A 20566-nucleotide genomic window follows, 5' to 3' on the forward strand; every position below is an offset into this window, starting at 1 on the left:
CTCTCCATTTTGTGCGCAGGTGCCTTTGGAGGGGGTGGTGGTGGTGAAGGTCCCTCGGGCGGCCCTGAGCCTCTTCCTCACATAAACGTTGTATGACCTCTGGCCATACGTGGTGAGCGGCCCCGCTCACCGCACCGGCACAGGGAACTGCGCACCCCCCGGCACAGCCTCCGTGTCCTGTTGCCGATCCTGGCTTCTCACCTGCGTGTCACTGTTGCTGTGCAGGGCTTGCCCTGCCACAGTGTTTGAGTCGTTGTGTATATGTACTGGGAAAAATTCACTCATCTTGGTCTATTTCTTCTTCTTCCCACTAAGCATTCTGGATTGGCCACTACAGTGAGATAAATGCCCAGTCCAAGGCACAGCTCATACAAGGACTGGACCGCTGTACGAGCCGTTATGTCGTGGTTTAACCCCAGCCGGCAACTCAGTCCCACGCAGCCACTCCCTCACTCCCTCCCAGTGGGATGGGGGAAAAAAATCAGAAGAGCAAAAGTGAGAAAATCTGTGGGTTGAGATAATGACAGTTTAATAAGTAAAGCAAAAGCCACGCACACAAGCAAAGCAAACCAAGGAATTCATTCACCACTTCCCATCGGCAGCAGGTGTTCAGCAACCTCCAGGAAAGCAGGGCTCCATCACGCATAATGGTTACTTGGGAAGACAAACGCCACCACTCCGAAAGACCCCCCCACTTCCTTCTCCCAGCTGTATACGCTAAGCACGACGTCACATGGTATGGAATACCCCCCTGGCCAGTTTGGGTCAGCTGTCCTGGCTCTGTTCCCTCCCAACTTCTTCTGCCCCTCCAGCCTTCTTGCTGGCTGGGCATCAGAAGCTGAAAAATCCTTGACTTGATACTACTTAGCAACAATCAAAACCATCAGTGTATTATCAACATTATTCTCACACTAAATCCATACCCTAACACTATACCCACTACTAGAAAGAAAATTAACTATCCTGGCCAAAACCAGGACAGTATCCATCCCTTATTCTATACCATTTACGTCATGCTCAGGTCCCATACTTTCCAGTACCTTGCAATTAATCACCATCACCTTTCCTGTCCTTTGATACATATATACACACACAGAAGTATCATCCTTTTAGTCTATGAGCCATCCCTCTAAAATTGCTGTTGTTTTCATTCAGTCCACCACTTTGGGCTCCATCTGTCACAAGTCTGTCTGGGCAGGAAGGGTGCTGTGAAGTCCGCTTAGTCAGCAGAGCGGGATTGGGCTTCGGTGCGGTGTGGCGGGTGGGTGACATTGGGCACAGCAGGAGTATGGTGTGTAACGTTGGACTGTTGCATGCTGAAGTCAGTTCTGGTCCCGTGACTACTGCACTTGCCTCAGTTTTATCGAAGTTCATTCTTCCTTAATCTAGGTGATTCTAACTGTAATACCATTGATACAGCATAGCACAACTATAGTAATGATGACATACAGTGGCAGGTTTATATAGCAATTAACATCACACAATTTAATTCATTGGCTTTTCTCACCTAACATCAACCCCCCTTGAGGCACACAGCTGACTTCCCCATCCTTCCTTATCACCCTCCAAGTGCACTCAGGTCCTTGAGCAAAAGCAATCCCATGGATGGGTTTGCTTTTGCCTGAGGCAGGAGTAACCCAGACTGTTTTCCCTAACATGTTCTTCATGTGCACTACAGGGACTTTATCCCCTTTTACAGTACATAAAGTTCTGATTGGGCAGGGCCAGCCTGAATGGCAGGTCCTCTGGTGTTGACTAACCAGGTGGCTTTTGCTAAATGGGTGTCCCAATGTTTGAAAGTCCCACCCCCCATTGCTCTCACTCAGGCTTACCTCAGACGCCAGTACAGTTAGCTGTTGCGATCCCCTCATCACTCCAGAAATACAGATGGCTTCTGCCCCTTTGGAACTTGACGGCATTAGAGCACACTGTGCACTGGTGTCTAGTAGTGTCTTGTACTCTCCTGTGGGTCTAACGTGTCAGTCCATTGAATCCACGCAGTCCAATAAACCCGGTTGTCCCTTTCCTCCACCTGACTGTAGGCAGGGCCCCTCTAATTCTGGTCAGAGTATTTGTTGCTCTTTTCGTGTAAAAATGACTTAGAAGTCCCTTCATGAAGATCAGATCAGCCCATCTACTCTGTCTGGAAACTGGAGTGGCATTTTTCCTGGAAGAATCTCCTTCTGTGTTTTTGCCTCGCAACTCGCATACCTGTGTATATAGGACCAAGGGAGGTTTTCCATCCCACTTCCTCATGTCCTCTCTCTGGTCACGCAGGTAAAACCACCAGATACCCCATGGTGTGTCCCTTCTATATTTTCTCTCTTGAGCAGAAGTACACTTCTAATAGCTGAGCCACTGGACCATACAGGTGGGGAGTAGGACTTTTCAATCAATTTGATCAGTTTTTTGGACTTTTTGGACAGTTTTTCCACAGCTGAGATGCAGGCTTGTAGAGAGGAAGAGAGATTTCCTTCATGTTGCCAGAGTGCTTTCACATATTCCGCACCTCACTCAAGGATAGGGATCAGGTGATTACCTCTGGTTCTGCCTCTTCCTCCTGTTGTCGCGATGATTTCTTCTTCTGTGTGGGGGCGACTGATACTGGCAGAGGCTGGTTCTCCGGTTCAGCTGCGGTACCTGTCGCGGCGGTTCGTGTAGCCGCGGTACCCGTCGCGGCGGTTGGTGTAGATGCGGTACCTGTCGCGGCGGTTGGTGTAGCTGCGGTACCTGTCAGCCTATTTTCCCACCCTTACCCCTGAGGGTGCTGCATAATATTGAGCAGTGTTTGGTAGATACTCGCCAGGGCGCAGCACAGTGCGGTAAGTTGTGCCTCTTTGGAATAGCCACAGCATTCTCGTTTCAAATCTTCTATTACTTTATCAGGGTCCTGTAGTTGTTTGGGAGTGAAGTTCCAAACTGCTGGAGGTGAGAAGTTCTCTAGATACCTGCCCGTATTCTTCCACATGCCATGCCACCCATGATTATCCAGCCTCAGGGCAGATCTCTGGGTGATGTTCTTAAACAGTTGTTTAACCTTAAACAAGACCTGGAACATATTCAGGAGACATAGCAATAGGAACATACTGGTTTGAACATCCCGAGGATATTCAAAATTCTCAAACACTACTGTAATTTGCCTGGAGGAGAAGGGGAAGGTGAAGAAATGTGTCTCCCCAACGGATTAGCTCTCTGAGGAGAAAAGGCAAGAGGTGTAATTATTAATAGTTTCTGATAGATGGCTCCCAAGGTACAGAGATGACGGCAATGCTTAGTACAAACACCAGATTAGTTTCATGACCAGCAATTCTATCATATCATAAACCAGGGTTACAAAGTACAACAGCATGATAACTCTCGTGCCATTCCCACGGGTGACAAACAGAACAACAAGAAACACAGGCTGCAAGCAAGGTATCACATAATGCAACTTCAAGAATAAGCGCACCAACTTTGAGAGCAAATAAATCAACTTAGTCACCAGCAACTACTGAAGCAATATAACGAATGCTTATAACAAATTTGTTTTAACACGTTCCAGTCAGATTTGCTTTTATCTCAACCCGCTGGGGCCCACGGTGGGCACAAAAAATGGCTGGCATGATTTAACCCCAGCCAGCAACTAAGCAGCACACAGCTGCTCAGTTACTGCCCCCCACCCAGTGGGTCGGGAGAGAGAAAAAGTAAAACAATAGGGTTGAGATAAAGAATGTTGAACAGGACAAAAAGGAACAAAATAATAACAGTGATAAAAATAGCAACGGTAGTAATGATGATGATGATGATGGTGATGATAATCATAACTGCAATACAACAATAACAACAACAGTAAGAGAACTGGAAGATACAAACAAGTGATGCACAATGCAATTGCTCACCACTCGCCGACCGATGCCCACTTAGCTCCCAAGCAGGAATTCACCCAGCTAACTCTCCCCAGTTTATGTACTGGGCAGGACGTCACACCGTATGGAATATTCCTTTGGCCAGTTTGGGTCAGCTGCCCTGGCTGTGTCCCCTCCCAACTTCTTGTGCCCCTCCAGCCTTCTTGCTGGCTGGGTATGAGAAGCTGAAAAATCCTTGAATTCGGATAAGCACTACTTAGCAACAACTGAAAACATCAGTGTGTTATCAACAGTATTCTCATACTGAACCCAAAACATAGCACTATACCAGCTACTAGGAAGACAATTAACTCTATCCCAGCTGAAACCAGGACACTATTGTAATTTTATTATTGGTATATTGCTAATATGAATTGACAAGTTTAAGTAGATGTAAGCAATTCCTCCTCCCCAGTAGTTAAGACTAAATATAATGCTAAAAATACCTGCTTTTTATGCTGCGTAGATTGATTAGATCATAATTCCACTCTTTCCTTATTATAACCAAGACACCCTGTGACTACATATTAATACCCGATCACTTTGATATTCTATTTTACTGCTGCATGTGATTAAAAAAAAGTGAGTGAGGAATGATTCTACAAATACCAGCCCATTATGTGGACAGGATCTCAATGTATATGCTGGTACTAGGTGCCCATGACCTACAGATAGCCAAAATTGTCTGATCTTATACTTGTATATTTACTAGAAGTAATCAATATGAACAACTAATTAAAAAAGTATAGTCTTCTTTTTATGACATCAGTATTGACAAGCGAAGTTCTAAAGCCTGAAGACAATCACAAAAATCACACAGTGGCTCCTTTCCTATCTTGTTTTTCTGTGTAATAATTTCAAGAAATATTATAAGCAATTACTTACATTTCCTTTACTTTGCTTTTACATACCATTTCCATTTCATGTGTTTAGTTCAGCTGAGATTGAAATAAAAGATAATCTAAGAACAGCAACCTAAGAACAGCAACTTCCTGCAGAACTTCTGGACCAATCATATATGAAATAACAAAGTATCCTGTTTTCCAAGTCTACGCCAGACATCCAGGTATGACTTGATCAGCAAATTCAGTATTTTGAGAAAAGAAGAAAAGACATGTTGATCAAAATCTTAAAAGTTAGTTTTATGCCACTGTATTTTCGAGGAAAATACTTAAAATGGAACATAATCTGTGTCACATTTGCAAAAGTGGCCTCTTCAACAACTCAAAAATTTTTATTTGGGTGCCAATGTGAATAAAATGATCATGCATCTAATATACAGACTTAAGCTTCTATCCTATGCACAAAAATAATGAGAGTTAAAAAATCACTATGTTCAAAATCATTACAGCAGTTTGTCCTTCTACATTTTCAAGAGAGCTAAACCAAACAAAAGTAGGAACTGTACAGAGAGAGGAGAGTGCCAGACTTGCACTGGTTTCAATAATCTGCTTTAAAGATCATGTCTTTACAGCCATGATATTCTGCAAGTGGTATAGTCTTACAGGATGAATTGAATTTAGACACTGCTGTGCATTTGGTTTACAATTGATTTCTATGAAAAAGTTAGTACAAGGCTAAAGAATAGTCAGAAACCCACCCCCAAAATTTGAAATAATTGTTATGAGAGAATCATCATCACACTGCTGAATAGATTTGTAGTGCTTTTAGAACACGCACAATTCTGATACCACATCTCAAGTATATAGTAAAACTGAAAAAGGTACACACAGCAATGACAGTAACTGATTACTTCCATATAAGAAATAATTGAATTGACTAAGTCTCTTTATTCTACAAAAGAGACAACCAATATGGCAAAGGTCTACATAGGCCACATGCAAAAATGAATAAAGAGCAAAGGTTTATTGTATCTTACAACAGAACTATTATTTGCATCAAATGAAACTAGCAGGTGCCAAGTTCAGAAACAGGAAAAAATAAATCTTGGTCAATTTCATCAAGAAAAATACACTGAGGGCTATTAAGTTGGAAAAAAATCACAGCTGTTTGAGGAATACTCTGGCTCACAGATTAGTGGATACTAGAAGATACTAGGCCTGTTATTATGCTCTTTTGGACTGCTCCTGTTGACTGCTCCAAGAGACATGATGCTAGGATAGATGGTCCTTCAGTCTGATACAGCATTACTAATCTTGTTTTGAGTCCATGAACTCACTTCAGGTGCAGCTTACAGAGAACAGGCTACATGAATTTAAGACTTCGTGAGCATCTCCTGCTGTTCTTTTTAAAGGAAACAGTCTCATCATAACAAACATTCATGCGTTAATAAAAATTAATAATTTACTTTAAAATCAAATTGGGCTACTAAAATTCTGCACTACCAGAAAATATAAGCAAAACCAGCTATGAAACAAACTTTGTGATGAGGCTGTGGACTCCCTTCAAATGCCAGCTTTTATTCATCATCTCACCTACTTACATGAGACAAATAAATTTCTCTTCACTTACTTATCAGGAGAATTTTTGCTTCACTTTTCACATTGTACTCTTTGCTATGTCAGACAGTGAAATCAGAGTGGGTTTGAATGACCTGACAGTAACACACTTGGTTTGAACAGGTACTTCTGTGACTCCTAATACTTGTGAAATTTAATTGCTTCTAGTACGGTAGAGGCAGAATCCCTACCAGAAAATGGCAGCTCACACACACATGGGTTTGAACAGTGAAGCAAAATAAATGTAATTTTCTACTCAAAGCAAAGCAAAATTATTGTACAGAATATGTCCATTTAGATAAATATCAAAGATATCATCCAAAATGTTGAAAGTCATTAATAAACCCAAAGGTTTATATATAATATTGTCTGAATATCTGTATATAATATCTGAAGGGGTCTAAAAACAAGGCATTTTACAAGCTCTGAAAAGCTGTACGTGTTTTCTTCAAAGATTGATTTACATATATATTTGTTTATATATGTAATTAAATGTCTTTTTAACTTCAACTAAGGATGCAAGTAGTTCTGCTTTTTCACTGCATCTGAATATAATCTACTTTTTTACAGCTCTTTTTGTGCTACAGGTAGCACTATATGTTTGCTACAGAGAACAAAAGATACATAGCAGATTGTCAATGGCTATTTACTTTCCTTTGAAAGACTTACTCTGACCAACATTGTTGGTCCAACTAAAATTTTTTTTTACAAAGTAATGAATCATGCAAACCCACTACATAGCAGTCTCAAACCTTTCTCCAATAAGCTTTGGAATCTGAACATGTGTCCAGTAGAGGATAAACATCCATGAAAATTCTAATCAAACTGAATCAAACTTTGCATGTTGCAAAGTTTATGCCTGCCAAATGATAAGATATTTATAAAACAATTATAAAATATTATTGTACTAATTCAGAAAATTTATACAAAATCATTCAGGTAAGTAGCCTGAGTTCTGAGTTCCCCAATTAAGCTTTTCTAACTTTTCTCTTTATTAGAATTAATTATAGCATAAATCTTTCTACTACATTAGCACACAGAAAAATGTCATGCAAGATTTTTTTTTTTTAATTCAGGCTGCCTGCGATAGTAGAACCTAGTCTTAAGCTTTCCAAACAATGTAGATACTCACTTTACAACAAACATAAATAAAAATCAAAACCAGCCATTTAAGAGAAGAGAAAAATCCAAGTCAGTCCCAAGGTTCCACCAGTGAAATGGAAATAAAATCTATTGCTGGTATATATGGTTTTAGAGTACGTAAAATCTCCATGAAGAAACTCCCATTCTCTGCCATCTTCCTCTATTGGAAAAATCACCTCCAGCAATCAACTGCAAAATGCTGTCAGATTTAAAAAGCCTTAATATTGTAAAGTCTGGCAGGCAGACACCACTTACTGCAAGGTGTCTTCAAAGCTGATTACATAACATCTTTAATGAGAAGTTGGAAAAGTGTACCAGGTAGCTTTTTCTAAAAGACAAAGAAACCTTCTCTCACACCAAAACTGACAGCTTCCATCTTTCCCAGCCCTGAGATAAGATGGAGACTGCTGATCCAGAAAGAGGCAATTTGCCAGTTCAAATTTTTTAGTGAGTGCAGAAAGGGAAGGTACCTATGGAAGCCACAAGCTCTTCTTCCTTCCACTTTCCCAGAATCCTAGTTAACTAGTGACCAGATTACTTTTTAGAACGGTATGAAGGGCAGCCAACACAGAGGGAATAAACTGTGGCCTTATTCTTCAACCCCAAATCCAAACTGCCAAACTATGTACAGCAAACAGGGAAGGGAAGGAGAAAATTTGATAGGATGAGGAGCAAAAGCTTAAGCTTCATCTTGATGAACACTAGTCTAAGAACGCTGCTAAATACAGATATGTAAGCTATTATCCCCCTTTGAAGTCATAGCTATTAAAAAGGCAACTAACATTCATGAGTTCTGAAATGTTCCCTTTCAGTTTTGTAAAAAAAACCAACAAAAAAATCCCCCACATACAAAGATGTTCAGCCTAAGATTTTATCTTCCAGGTAACTGAGACTATGACTTCAGATTTTAAAACAGCACTTCTAAAATCATCATCTTCCATAAAGTAAGAGCTGCTAGATGAGCACCCTTTCTTTATATGCCAGGTCTCAAAAGATACCAAAACCCACCTCTATTTCCATAAACACTGCAGGAGGCATCTGTGAACTCTGCTGATCTGCAGAAAATAACCCAAGCGTTTTATCAGACGAAAAGCTGAACATAAGCCAACAAATAGTGAATACACTGCATAATAAGGAAAGGTCTATGTAATATGTGAATTATTCCCACTCAAAGCACTAATAAGGCCTCCTTTAATACTGTGTGATGTTTTAGCACTATTCTTCCAGATAAACCAATTAAAAGCTAAAAAAAATAAAAATAAAAATAATACAGATCCAGAAAGTGTGACTGGTGAAAAAAATGGGTAGCTTGTTATGGCTAGACAGAGGATGAAAGAGTGACCTTGTTACAGTTAGCAGATATGTGGAAATGCACACAAGACTGTAAAAAAGAGAATAATGAAGTAAACAACAGATCTCTGTGCTTTATGACAAAACGTAGTAGTCCTGAACAGCAACCAGCGTGACTTAGACTGGTGTCTGGCAAACCATTTCTAGCCTTACCACAACACTGGAGATTTTGGGCAATATAACCAAACATTTATTAAGAATGGATGACGTATAGGTTATCCCACCCTGTCTCAGGAGGATCAATGAGATGGCCTTCCTTCCAACTCTCATCAAATCATGTGAAATGTAAACCACAAAGAAAAGCAGCGGAGATTAAGTAATTTCATTCTACTATATTCCAAAAGCTGAGATGCATCTGCATTAAGTGGGAACGTGTATATATATGTATTCTGCCATGGTGTAACAGATATACACACTTTTAAACTATTGCCAACACAAAGCAGTACAGCAACTTGATTTATTATACGCAGATTCTTCTGCATTGTTGCTAAACAGTACACTGGTCCAAAGTTACTAAAATACTTAAAAAACTATACATTATGTAAACAAAACATAAATAAGACAGCATAGTTCTTTGTACATATAGTTTAGTACAGATTGTTAGGAATTAATGAATATGTGCAATTCTATACCATAGATTGCATTTTTACAATGCATAAATATTTTTTTTTTACAGAAACAAATAAAAAATAAATTTGACAAATAAAAAGGAGATATATACTGTCATAAACACACTGGCAAACAGTCCATACTGTAAGATGGAACATGTGCAAAAGGCTAGACTTCTCCAAACTAAAATGTTTAATGAACTCATTGGTCATTTCTGACCTTTTTACTAAAGAGCTCTCTGAAAACTTTCGACAAACTAAATAAATTTTTCTTTTTCCTAAGCCCCACAGGTAAACAGGAAAGAACTGTAATCTTAAGTAATTTTGAGTAAATAAACTGTTTCAAACAATGTAAGAAATTATTCAATAGTTACAACTTCCAAAGTCAGAAGAATGCCCCAAAATTTCAAAGTGGCTCATTTGCAGTAAATTCAGGATGCAGCTTTGTCAAGTTTATCAAGGCAAGATGACTGAGATGCGGGGAAGACAGTGGTAGGATTTCTGCTTGTGGACACAACAGGAGGCAGTGATGAAGACAGGGAAGAAACTTTGGATGCTGGAGTATTTATAGCATTCAAAATGGCTCCCTCTGGACTGACCAACAGTTTTTTGATAGAAGTGTCTAAGCGAAACACTGAAGTGTTGCTCGGTATATGAGAGTTCAGAGGATGAACGGCAGAAACCACAGAAGATGTAGCTACAACATTAACAGGAGATTTTACCACTGAAGACAGAGACAGTGGCACTGCAGACAGTGGAGTACATGAGCTAGCTGGAGTACTAAATATCTGGGGTGTTGCATGTACAATGGGTAAAGCATCTGCAGACCCAAAAGAGTTCACAATTTTTGTAGAGCTTTTCAAAGGATGTTTTGATATTTGCCAACTTAATGAATTACTTGGTGCTAGCATGATTTTTGAGGTTATTGGATTAACAATTTGTACACCTTGAGCCTCTTGACCTTGGTTAATAGTTAAGGGAGGAGTCTGTTTTGTATTACAAGAGAGAAGAAGAACATGGCTGCCAGCTCCAAGGCCTTGTGGCGGAACAACAAAACAAGTACCATTAATCATTATCTGAGTTCCAGGTGCCAAAGGCATACAGGTGTTAATGACTAGTTTCTGTTGAATGCAAGGTTCATTCAGCTCACCTCCTGCCTTGCTTGTTACAGTTGGTGAAGCTGCAGAAATCTGAATGGTAGAAGCATAAGTACAAGCATGACTTTGTTTCTCTGTACTGGGAGGCACCTGCTGGCATTGTAGGGAAGAAAAACTGGGAAAACTAATGACTTTTCCTGTATTTGGTGATGGAGGGGACAACACACTCTGAGGCTTGTGAACAACTGCATTACTTAGCATAGCAGCTGAAACTCCTGATGACTGAAACTGAAGCAGTGTGGGCAACTGACTTTTTGGTACTGGACAAGGAGCTGGAACTGCTGCCAACTGAGGAACTGTATGTAACACTTTGTGGGGGCTGGCTACACATCCAGGCAAGCTAATGACTGGAAATTGCAAAGCAGATGCTAAGTTTTGAGGAGATACTGTTGGTTGTGTTGCTGAAATCAGCACAGATGAAGCAAGATGTCCTTTTTTCACAGTTGACATACCCACAGTATTTCCAATATTTGATGTACACAGTCGATTACCCAGAATTGGTCTTATTCTTGAGGGATCATTTCCACCAATCAAGATAGTGGGCTGTATCCCAGAAGAAGTCCCACTTGATGTTACTGAAACAGATTCTACACATGCATTTGCTGTTGTTACTGTAAAGGCATTTTCAGCTTTTGTTGCAACACATACAGATTCATTAACTGACACTGCGGTTTGACTCACAAAACTTGGAACAGGAACCAAAGTACTAGTACTTGCCAAAGACAGCGCCAAGCCCATGCTCTTTTTGTCTTCTCCCTTAGAAATGGCAGAGTGCAATATATTAACTGGTGGAGCCTGCTGCGCATTGCCTTTAGTATTTACAATGGTTTGACCTATATTTAGTCCAATTTTCACATCTTTTACTTGAGCAATAGTTGGTGATGAATTTATTCTTATTGGTGCTCCCACTGTAGATGGGATCAGAACCAACTGTGGTTGCTCTGTGGCACTAACAAAGGTTTTGCTTAGAGAAGAAGGAAGGTTATGCTTCAATGACTCTGGAACTAGATTGGTGGTTGATGGGCCATTGGCAATTTGTGTGTTAATAAAAACCAACTTCTGAGTATTAATACCAGTGGATGCCAGAGAGGGTATAATACTGACTCCTGATGCCCCACAGGGTGATAAAATAGGTGGATTTGTGACTAATGTAAGTTTCTGAACTGGAGTACCGCTGATTAAATCTCCATTTGTTGCTGAATTAGACTCAGATTGTATAACACGATTTGTTGCAGTTTTAGTATCACCTTGTTGCTGTACAGAAGAATTTGGAGTTATGATAGTGTTATTTTGTCCAATGCTAGTCACACTAACAGGACTGTTTGGAGTTGCTGACATCAAACTGTTAGCTAATGAAATGGAGGATAAAGGAGGAGAGGACACAAAGCAGTTCTCCATTACTCGACCCAAAGTGCCCCCAACAACAGGCTGCTGTAATGTGAATTTGATATTCTTGTCCATTGCCTGGGTAAAATCAGCTGGGAAAGCTGGAATGTTAACAGAAGAAGCTGTTGAGGGGGCAAATGCAGAAAGAGATGATTGTCCAATATGTGGGAGACCAGACATGGCCGTTTCTACAGATGGAAGAGTAGAGCATGATAAGGGTGTGGTTTTTGGCACAAAAAAGGCCTGAAGTTGAGGTGTGTAAGTGAAAACTGAACTAGAAGATAAACTACTAGGTGAAATTTGGTCTGGATTTGTTCGCACTTTAACAATTCCTGTGTTCCCACCTCGTGTCGTGACCAGAATAGATTGTGATTCTCTTACACACACTGTCTTCAGTTCTTGCCTAGTTTCAAAGGAGTCAGCTGTCTGCTGGGATGCAAGACTGTGACAGGCAGAAACAGTGTTTGTAGACCCACTTAATACTGTTGCTGATATCAAAGACTGGCTAGCTGTGGAAAGAGTAGGTGAAGTCAAAGACACAGGGAATGTGGCAGTTGAAACTGTAGTCTTGATTTGCTCAGTTTCAGTCTGGCTCACCTTAATTGTTGATGATGGTAGGTTACCTGCTGAAGTTACAGCTGGCAATGATTGTGTAGTGTTCATGGGACCAGTCACTTGTGATGGGTGGGTAATATTCTTGTTAAAAATTGTACTAGGTGACTGAGTGGTAGCATTCACAGGGCCTGTTACCACAAGAGGTGTTAAAGAAACACTGACATTTGATATTTCTGGTAAAGTTGTACAGTGCAGCTCAGATGATTTTTGTTGCAGTGACTGAATGTCCTTGGCCACAATTTTTCCTTCCTTCTGCTGAATAAGAAAATTCTTAGGTAAAATAAGAACTTGTTGCATGACTTTTTCTCCAGTTTTAGGGTCAATCACAGGTTGCATCTGAATTCTCACAGAGCTGTTGTGAAGATCTACTGGTACACAGTAGCCATTTGGCATTTTGTATACCATTTGTAAAGGAGTCTTTGAACTGGTCTGGCAGGGCAACACTGGTTTTACCAGTGATGATTCCAAAGGTGATAAAACTGGCTTTTCAGGAGTAGATACATTTATGCCAGGGGGAGGTGACAGTTGATTTGTTAAGGTCACTTTGTTCCCGGTATTCTTGGCGAGCAAGGCCTGGATGGGTTTGGTCCCTTTCAGAAATTTTGATACTGATGTTGCAGGATCTGTCAAGGAAAACAATTCTAGAGTTGACCCTTCAAATTGTTTCAGCTCAGTCAAACAACTCTCTGGCTGCAGGCTACTTTCTGAACTCTGGACCACAGCCTCATTAGCGCTCAGTTTAGCTTTCTTCCTTGGTGAAAGCTCATTAGTGCTTTGATCCAGACAACTATTTTGCTTGGACTGTCGTTTAACACATTTGGGCAGTGTCTTCTGTATTTCTTTAGAAGTTGATTCTTGTTTCAGAATTCTGTTTTTTCCTGCAGGTAAATTCATCTCTAATAGCTTCATTTCACCTGCAAGGATATTAAAACAGAAACTGTGTTTTAGACATTTGCAACTAATACCTCTATGTAACAATTTTACAGCATCTAGCTAAAGGCAAAATGCTAGTTTGCAAGTGTAAGGATATGTGGAAGGAGAGTATCTGCTTCTTTAAAGGCATCTGGTCAAGAACCTTTTTCAATGCAAAAAAGGGGGTAATAAGGAAAGGAGGAAGTCATAAACAAGAAAATACAGGGACACAAACCCAACCAGCATGGGAGACAGTGAGGAAAACCAAACCTGGTCATTCACATTATTTGATGAAGGCATGTGAGAATGTGAAAATGTTTATTCCAGCAAGGTTACCTCGAGGGACAAAGGGAGAAACCAGGAAAAAATATACAGAGACACAGATTGAACAAAACAAGAAACAACCATTGTCATTGCACAATGACAAGAAACAACCTCAACAATCACACCAAGTGACGGGCTATCAAGAAACTGCAGGTGCCCCTTCCAGGAAGATCAACCTGGACTTTGCAACTGATATGACTGTAAACCAGGGGGTATCCTGGACACTGGGCTGGGAGGGGTGAGGGAATCGGTAAAGTTATACAAACCCATGAAGGGATGTGCAGAGGAGGGGGGAGCTGCAAGGACAGAGCAGGGGGTCACACCCTATGTGCCTGCTGCCAGCTGCTGCGAGGCGAGTATCTGTATCTTCCCCAAATACAGTGTGCATGGGGGCAGTGTGTGTGTATTCACTGGTAAATTTCAAGCTCGACTAGCTGATGAGCAGGGGGCCTGGGGTCTGGGCTGGCATATCAGGTGGACTTTTGAGTGTGGGGTGCCTGTGGGACAAGGGTGTGAGTGCCAAATGTTTCACACTGAGCATTGAGCTCGACCAGCCAGCAAGCAGGGGATGCATGAACTGGATAAGAGGGCCCAGAATGCAGGCAGGGGTGCTGGGTAGACAGGAGGGCCGTCCACTGAAGTTTTGGCAGTGCACGGCTGCAGGGGGGCCTTTGTGAGGACAGGACAGGAGCTGCCCTGTGCCAGACACAGCTGGCTCCAAAACAGATCCACTGCAGGACACAGCTGAGCCTGTCAGCCAAGCTGGTGATGCTGCGCAGAAGAGTGTGACAGAGAGGAGCGAGGAAAAAATGTAGAAGCAACTCTGTGGACACCAAGGTCAGTGAAGGAGGGGAAAGAGGTGTTTCAGGCACTGGAATGGATTCCCTTGCAACCTGTGAAGACCATGGTGATACAGGTTGACCCCTTCCCATGGAGGACTAAGCTGGAGCAGCTATCTACACTGCAGCCTGTTGAGGACCCCATTCCACAGCAGGTGAATACACCCTGAAGGAAGCTGCAGCCATGGAGAGCCCTCAGTGGAGCAGACTACTGACAGGAACTGTGGCTTGTGGGGGACCCACACTGGAGCAGTCTTATCCTGAAGGACTCTAGCCTGTGGAGACGACCCACGCTGGAGCAGTTTGTGAAGGACTGTATCCCATGGGAGGGACCCCACATTGCAGCAGGTCAAAAGCATGAGGAAGAAGCAGCAGAAATGAAGTGTTATGAACTGACGCCAACCCCCAATCTGCATCCACCCTGTGCCACTTGACAAGGAAGGAGGTAGAATTGGGAATGAAGTTGAGCCTGGGAAGAAGGTGGACATGGGGTGAAGGGGAAGGTGTTTTAGTTTTTGTCTTTGTTTCTCAGCATCCTACTCTATTTTTAATTGGCAATAAATCAAATTAATTTTCCCCAAATGAGTCTGTTTTGCCCATGACAGTAACGGGTGAGTGATCTCCCTGTTTGTATCTTCACCTATGAGCTTTCCCATCTTATTTTCTCTCCCTGTCCTGTTAAGGAAGGGGAGTGACAGAGTGGCTGGTTAGGCATCTGGCAGCCAGCCAAGGTCAACCCACCACGAGCATAAATTCCAAGCAGGCCTACTATGTTATCACAGGAATAGTTAATCACAAAAGTGGCAAAAACTAGCATTAATCAGAATTTTCATCTTGGTCATGTCTGCCCTCTTCTAGTCTACATCCGTCAGATGTGCATCACAAGCTATTTGAATATTATCACAGTAGTATTTACAATAAACGTAGGACACAAGCTCACATGGAAAAATTAAGCTCCTGAATCAAGTTCAAACTATTAGATTCCAATAAATGCTTACCATTGTCTGGGTGATCTTTTTGGGGAACTTCCGCATGTTCTACAGGCTCTGAAGATTTACTGCATACTACTGCAAAAGAATCTTTGCCAGAATCAACTTCACTTTCATCATTACTCCACAATTCTCTGGTAAATTTATCATGGTCTGGATGTCTTTTAAAGTCATCATAGTCCTTCTTCAATCTAGACCTTGAAAATAACAAAACTAACTTTACTAAAGAACCACACTGTTTTTAACATTTTTATTTGTATTGCTGCCACACAAAAAGTTGGTATAGAATTAATTGCCTGTGCCCTTCAAAAAATTTCATGGTAGCTCTGTCTGCAAATCTCTAAAACCCAGAAAATGTGAAGTCACCAAAACTGAAATCTATGTCATTAAGTCCCCCAACAATAGACAAAAAGACTGAGTCAAATATGACCATCACTGTTTTACTACATCCATCTTCTCTTTCTTCCTTCATCTTGCATTGTGACAGATGTGCCTGTATGGACTTGAGTATTAACTGTAACAAGTCTGCTCTTCCCTCTGAAGGCAACCCCAACTACAGAATTAAGTAAATACTGTTTGTCTTAAATGCGTCAAGTTTTTGGCCCAGCTATGGGACCGTAATGTAACTTTCTCCTCTACAAAAACCTTATTATCTCTGGGCCATTAGAGCAGCCACCACTGTCCTTTCCATAAGCTCATGCTCCACTAAAGAATGCACATGTGATGGACATACATAGCTGCTTTACTCATTTGAACACCATTCAGAAACACATCCACCTACCTTGATACTCCTAAACTGCTACATATTTCTATTGTCCCTTCTTCTAAGCCATTATTTAGATGAGATCTAGGGGGTATTTTAGTGTACAAATACAGTGAACTGCAGGATTCAGCTGATGGTAACCAACACAATATCCAGGAAGATTATTTAGCAAACAAATAAACAGATTACAGCAGTTAGCACCTTATGTGGAATAGAATCTAGACTCTAGTCTGGATCTAACCCTTAGGACAGTAAGAATAATATCTTAAATTTCCCCATTCTTATGCATTAAAATAACAGTTTTTGCATTGAGTGCAGCAATGGCCAGCTGCTCCCTAAAGGATGGAAAGGGAGGAGCCAAACATGATGTCACAGATAGCAGGGCATGAGCCTCACCAGACAGGATGCCATCCCGCCACCCCTGAATGAGGGAGCAGGGCAGGCCTAGGAGTGGTAACTGGGTTCAACTGAGAGCCCAGATCAACAGGCAAGTTCCTACTGCTGAGGCAGATCTGAGGTCAAACTGGGAAGTCAATTCACAGGTTCACATCAAGATCAGGTCCAGTGATAGCTGCCAGGGTACGGACCCAGTCAAGTGATTTCTGGGCAGGTCCATAGTGATGATGCAGGTCCAAGGTCAGTCTGAGGGTCAGTCCAGATCAGCATGACCCACGGCTAGGCAGGGTAACTGCTGTAGTTGTGTTGGAAACTGGCATTCCTAGGCAGAGATTGAAGGCTGCAGAATGACCTGAAATAGGGATCCTGGGCCCATGGGCAGGTGAGGTGGATGGAGTCCCAGGTGACGCTGGTCAGGGTCAGTAAGACCTAATAGTTTACTCATAGCTTCGACACTGAGAGAAGACAACCTTGAAGTCTGTATCAAGATGTAGTCTGGATGAAACTTCAACTCCGTCATTAGAATTTTGAGCTTGAAGTCGAGGTGTGGAAGAACTATGGAAGGACGCTGTGGAACCATAGGAGGACACTAGAGAACCACTACTGTACTAAAACTTCTGGATGGGAATTTCCTTTTTTCTTTTGAGGATCTTCTGCCAGGGGGGCCATGAACAAATGTGATCAGTGGGCACAAGTAACCTTTCCTTTTAAACCTTGCTGCTATTCAAATACCATTCAAAATTATACTGTTATAATTCTGAAAAGACCAGAGGACTTTTCAGAAGGAAAAAAAAAAAAAAAGGATTTTGATCATAAAGAATGCTCCTCCTAATTAAATACAACAAAAAAGGAAGGAAGGAAAACTCCACACTCTTATTGCATACTGAGGCCTTGCACAGAAGGAAGGAGCTCTGCCCAGCCCTTGACAACCTAGAAGGCCAACACTGTCATTCAATTAGTACATGTTAGTAGCTGGCTGAGACACCCTACAGACAATGCAACTGCAGCTAGACTTGTGGCGGTGCTGCTGTTTACACCAGCATAAGCAATCTTTACTCAGTTGCTTTTTCCGTTTTACATGACACCATTCTTCACCACTGTAATGGGTGTTACACAGCTGCCTAGCAGCTCCATAATGAACCAGATCAAGACATTGATCTAGCCTCCTCTCACCCATCTCTCTTTTCTCCTCATGATTTGTAAAGATTGTTTTTCAGCTGGAGCTGTTCCCTGGTATACTATATGTCTGTCCAAACAGTTATGTCACGGAAATACCTAGGCTAGCATTGCTGAATAAACTAGAGTTACAGCCTAAAACATACATCCTGAGAAATATAAATTAATGTCAGAAATTATCCTCCGCTTTAAGTGCATTCTTCTCTAGCTACCAGCACACATACGTGCAAGACCCCTGTCACCCAGTTCCAGACTAAAATTTACTCGTATTAGGCACACCTCATATTTAGTACTTCTACATACTCTATACGACAGTTCTACTTCTGTATTCTAGAACCACATTTAACAAACAAGAACAAATACTGGGCACCAAACCATTTCACAGCAGAATTTACACAAAGGATAAAACTGAAATCCTTTCTAATAGTATTACTATCTGCCGCATTTCCAGAAGGAGTCTGAATTGCTAAAGACAGGAAGAAAGGAACAGCTAAGGAAAATGAACAGAAACTTGAACAGAAGGGAATACAAAAAAAGCAAAACTTGTACTTTGGTCCATTATATAATGCAAAATGTTCAACAACATCTTAGATTTCCAATAAGGACTTTAATTCATGCATGATATCTGTAAAATGAGCTACTAAGGAACCAACTCTTAGTAATTCTATTTGTTCACTGTCTTTGGTGCTATGTTGTTGGTTTTTTTTTAACATAATACCTTTTACGCTTTTCAGAATTAGTTCTGTACCACATAACTATGTAAGCTGCTTCCTTCATACTCAACATTTAAGCAGCTCCCTAACTCTACCTATCATTTGACACAGAGTTCCAAGCGTCTAATCATTACTTGATTTTTAAATGTCTATGTGGCAAAACTAAGGTATGATTATAGCAACAGCTGTATGTCTAACAGACAACAACGGCACCAAGCTTCAAGACACAATGACAATACCAAGTCAACATCCAGTCTCTCCAGGATTTATAATCTGCGTAGCATCTTCACTGCTACTAATATTTGCCCTTACAAGATTTAAATCAGTCACTGCTTCACTGATATTTCTCTGACACACCTCATTCCAGATGCATTTCAAATTTACAAAGACCTTAAAACAATGTTTTAAGAATTGCTTTGTGCAGAATTCATTACCAACCAATTTAGGTAGCTTTAGACAGTAAGTAGTCTGACGAAGTATTCTAAGCAGCCCTGGTCTAGCTTTCTAGACACAGGTTTTCAGCACCTCTTAACCAAATAAACAGCAATACAAATCCTAGCTGGATTGTGATACAACTATTTATAGGCAGGCTTAAGAATTCTAGAGCATTTTAGAGGAAAAAAAATACTAGGGGGTTAAACTCTATTTAGAGACAGTAAGTCTGGAACATAAAATAATTCTTCCAAATAAAGCACTGCCAGTGCCTCACTCCTCACAGTATTTTCATTTAATTTATTTGAGAAGTCAACATATTGATTAGTTTTAAAAAGTGAATTTTGTTGTTTTCCATCCCATGCACTACTGTTAAAAAAAGAGTAGCTAATTACCTGTTTCTTTGAAATGCTTTCATTAGCTTTGGTTCCCATGGTAACAGTTCATTAAGCAGTCGTATCAACGTACCATGCAATTCCTTTACTGCTTGCCTCCGATGGTACCATCTTCCCTGCAAACATAAATACGATTTATTTATCATTGCATTAGACTTGAATCTTGTTATGTTGTATTAGTACTACAATAATCCTGGTACACTAATACAACATATGAGGAAAATAACTGGAGGAAAATATTAGTAAGTTTCACAGTTACACCTACCCTTAACCTATATAAGACTTTAATACTTCTACTTTTTTTAATACTACAGAGACATAATGTCTGAGTTAAAAAAGCAATACTGCAAGGATGTTCACTTTCTACAGGTCAAACTTAAAACTGAAACAGAATCCTATGAACATATCATGTGTTTAAAATTATTTAAATGAGTAACTAACATAGGTAGTAATCCATTCAGGTCAGGGAAACCAACCATGTCTGTACACTTTTAATAGTTAGAGATAAAATTTCTACAGAAAATCTTACCATAATCTCATTTAACGTAAGTGATATAATTTATATTATTATTATTTGCAAAAACAATTTACTACAATTTTTAGGGATAAAAAGCAGATTTTTTTGCATTACATTTTTGAATTTTATTCAAAGTTCTAGATAAAATTTTTTTTAAAATAAAGTTTTGCAAATTGGTTATTTATGAAGTAACAGAATATGCAGCAGAGACCAGTTTTCCAATGTAAAAGCTTTAAGCTTTTAACTCAAATGTATAATTAAAAATAGTTTTCTTTTGCAAAATGTTATATGTAATCTTATGACCTTCCATGAAGAATGCATGTTTTAATAAAGCTGGAAAGGCTGAATGAGGATAAAACACACTGGGAAATGACAATCAGCATGTATACACATATATACTGCACAACCATGGTGGCCATATTGCTGCAGAACACATCTCTTAACACTCTAGATACCCCTTATAAGTATTTCTTCCCAAAACTTTATTCTCTAGTTTATTACATGAAAG

At 40.5% G+C, this 20566-nt stretch overlaps 1 protein-coding gene across 1 annotated transcript in view; it reads right to left on the reverse strand.

Annotated features, from left to right (window-relative positions):
- Positions 1-9278: 9278 nt before the first annotated feature.
- KIAA2026 (KIAA2026 ortholog) overlaps positions 9279-20566 on the reverse strand; it is a 54058-nt gene continuing 42770 nt past the window's right edge. Inside the window, exons 7-9 of the mRNA XM_010586049.1 lie at positions 19542-19657; positions 15676-15863; positions 9279-13516 (exon numbers count right to left, since the gene is read on the reverse strand). Of these exons, the coding sequence (XP_010584351.1) occupies positions 9876-13516; positions 15676-15863; positions 19542-19657 (3945 nt within the window). The 3' untranslated portion in view covers positions 9279-9875. The remainder of the gene's footprint in view (positions 13517-15675; positions 15864-19541; positions 19658-20566) is intronic.

This window comes from Haliaeetus leucocephalus, unplaced genomic scaffold, assembly GCF_000737465.1.
Source record: "Haliaeetus leucocephalus isolate CR32 unplaced genomic scaffold, Haliaeetus_leucocephalus-4.0 Scaffold139, whole genome shotgun sequence".
In the NCBI taxonomy this organism is placed as follows: domain Eukaryota; kingdom Metazoa; phylum Chordata; class Aves; order Accipitriformes; family Accipitridae; genus Haliaeetus; species Haliaeetus leucocephalus.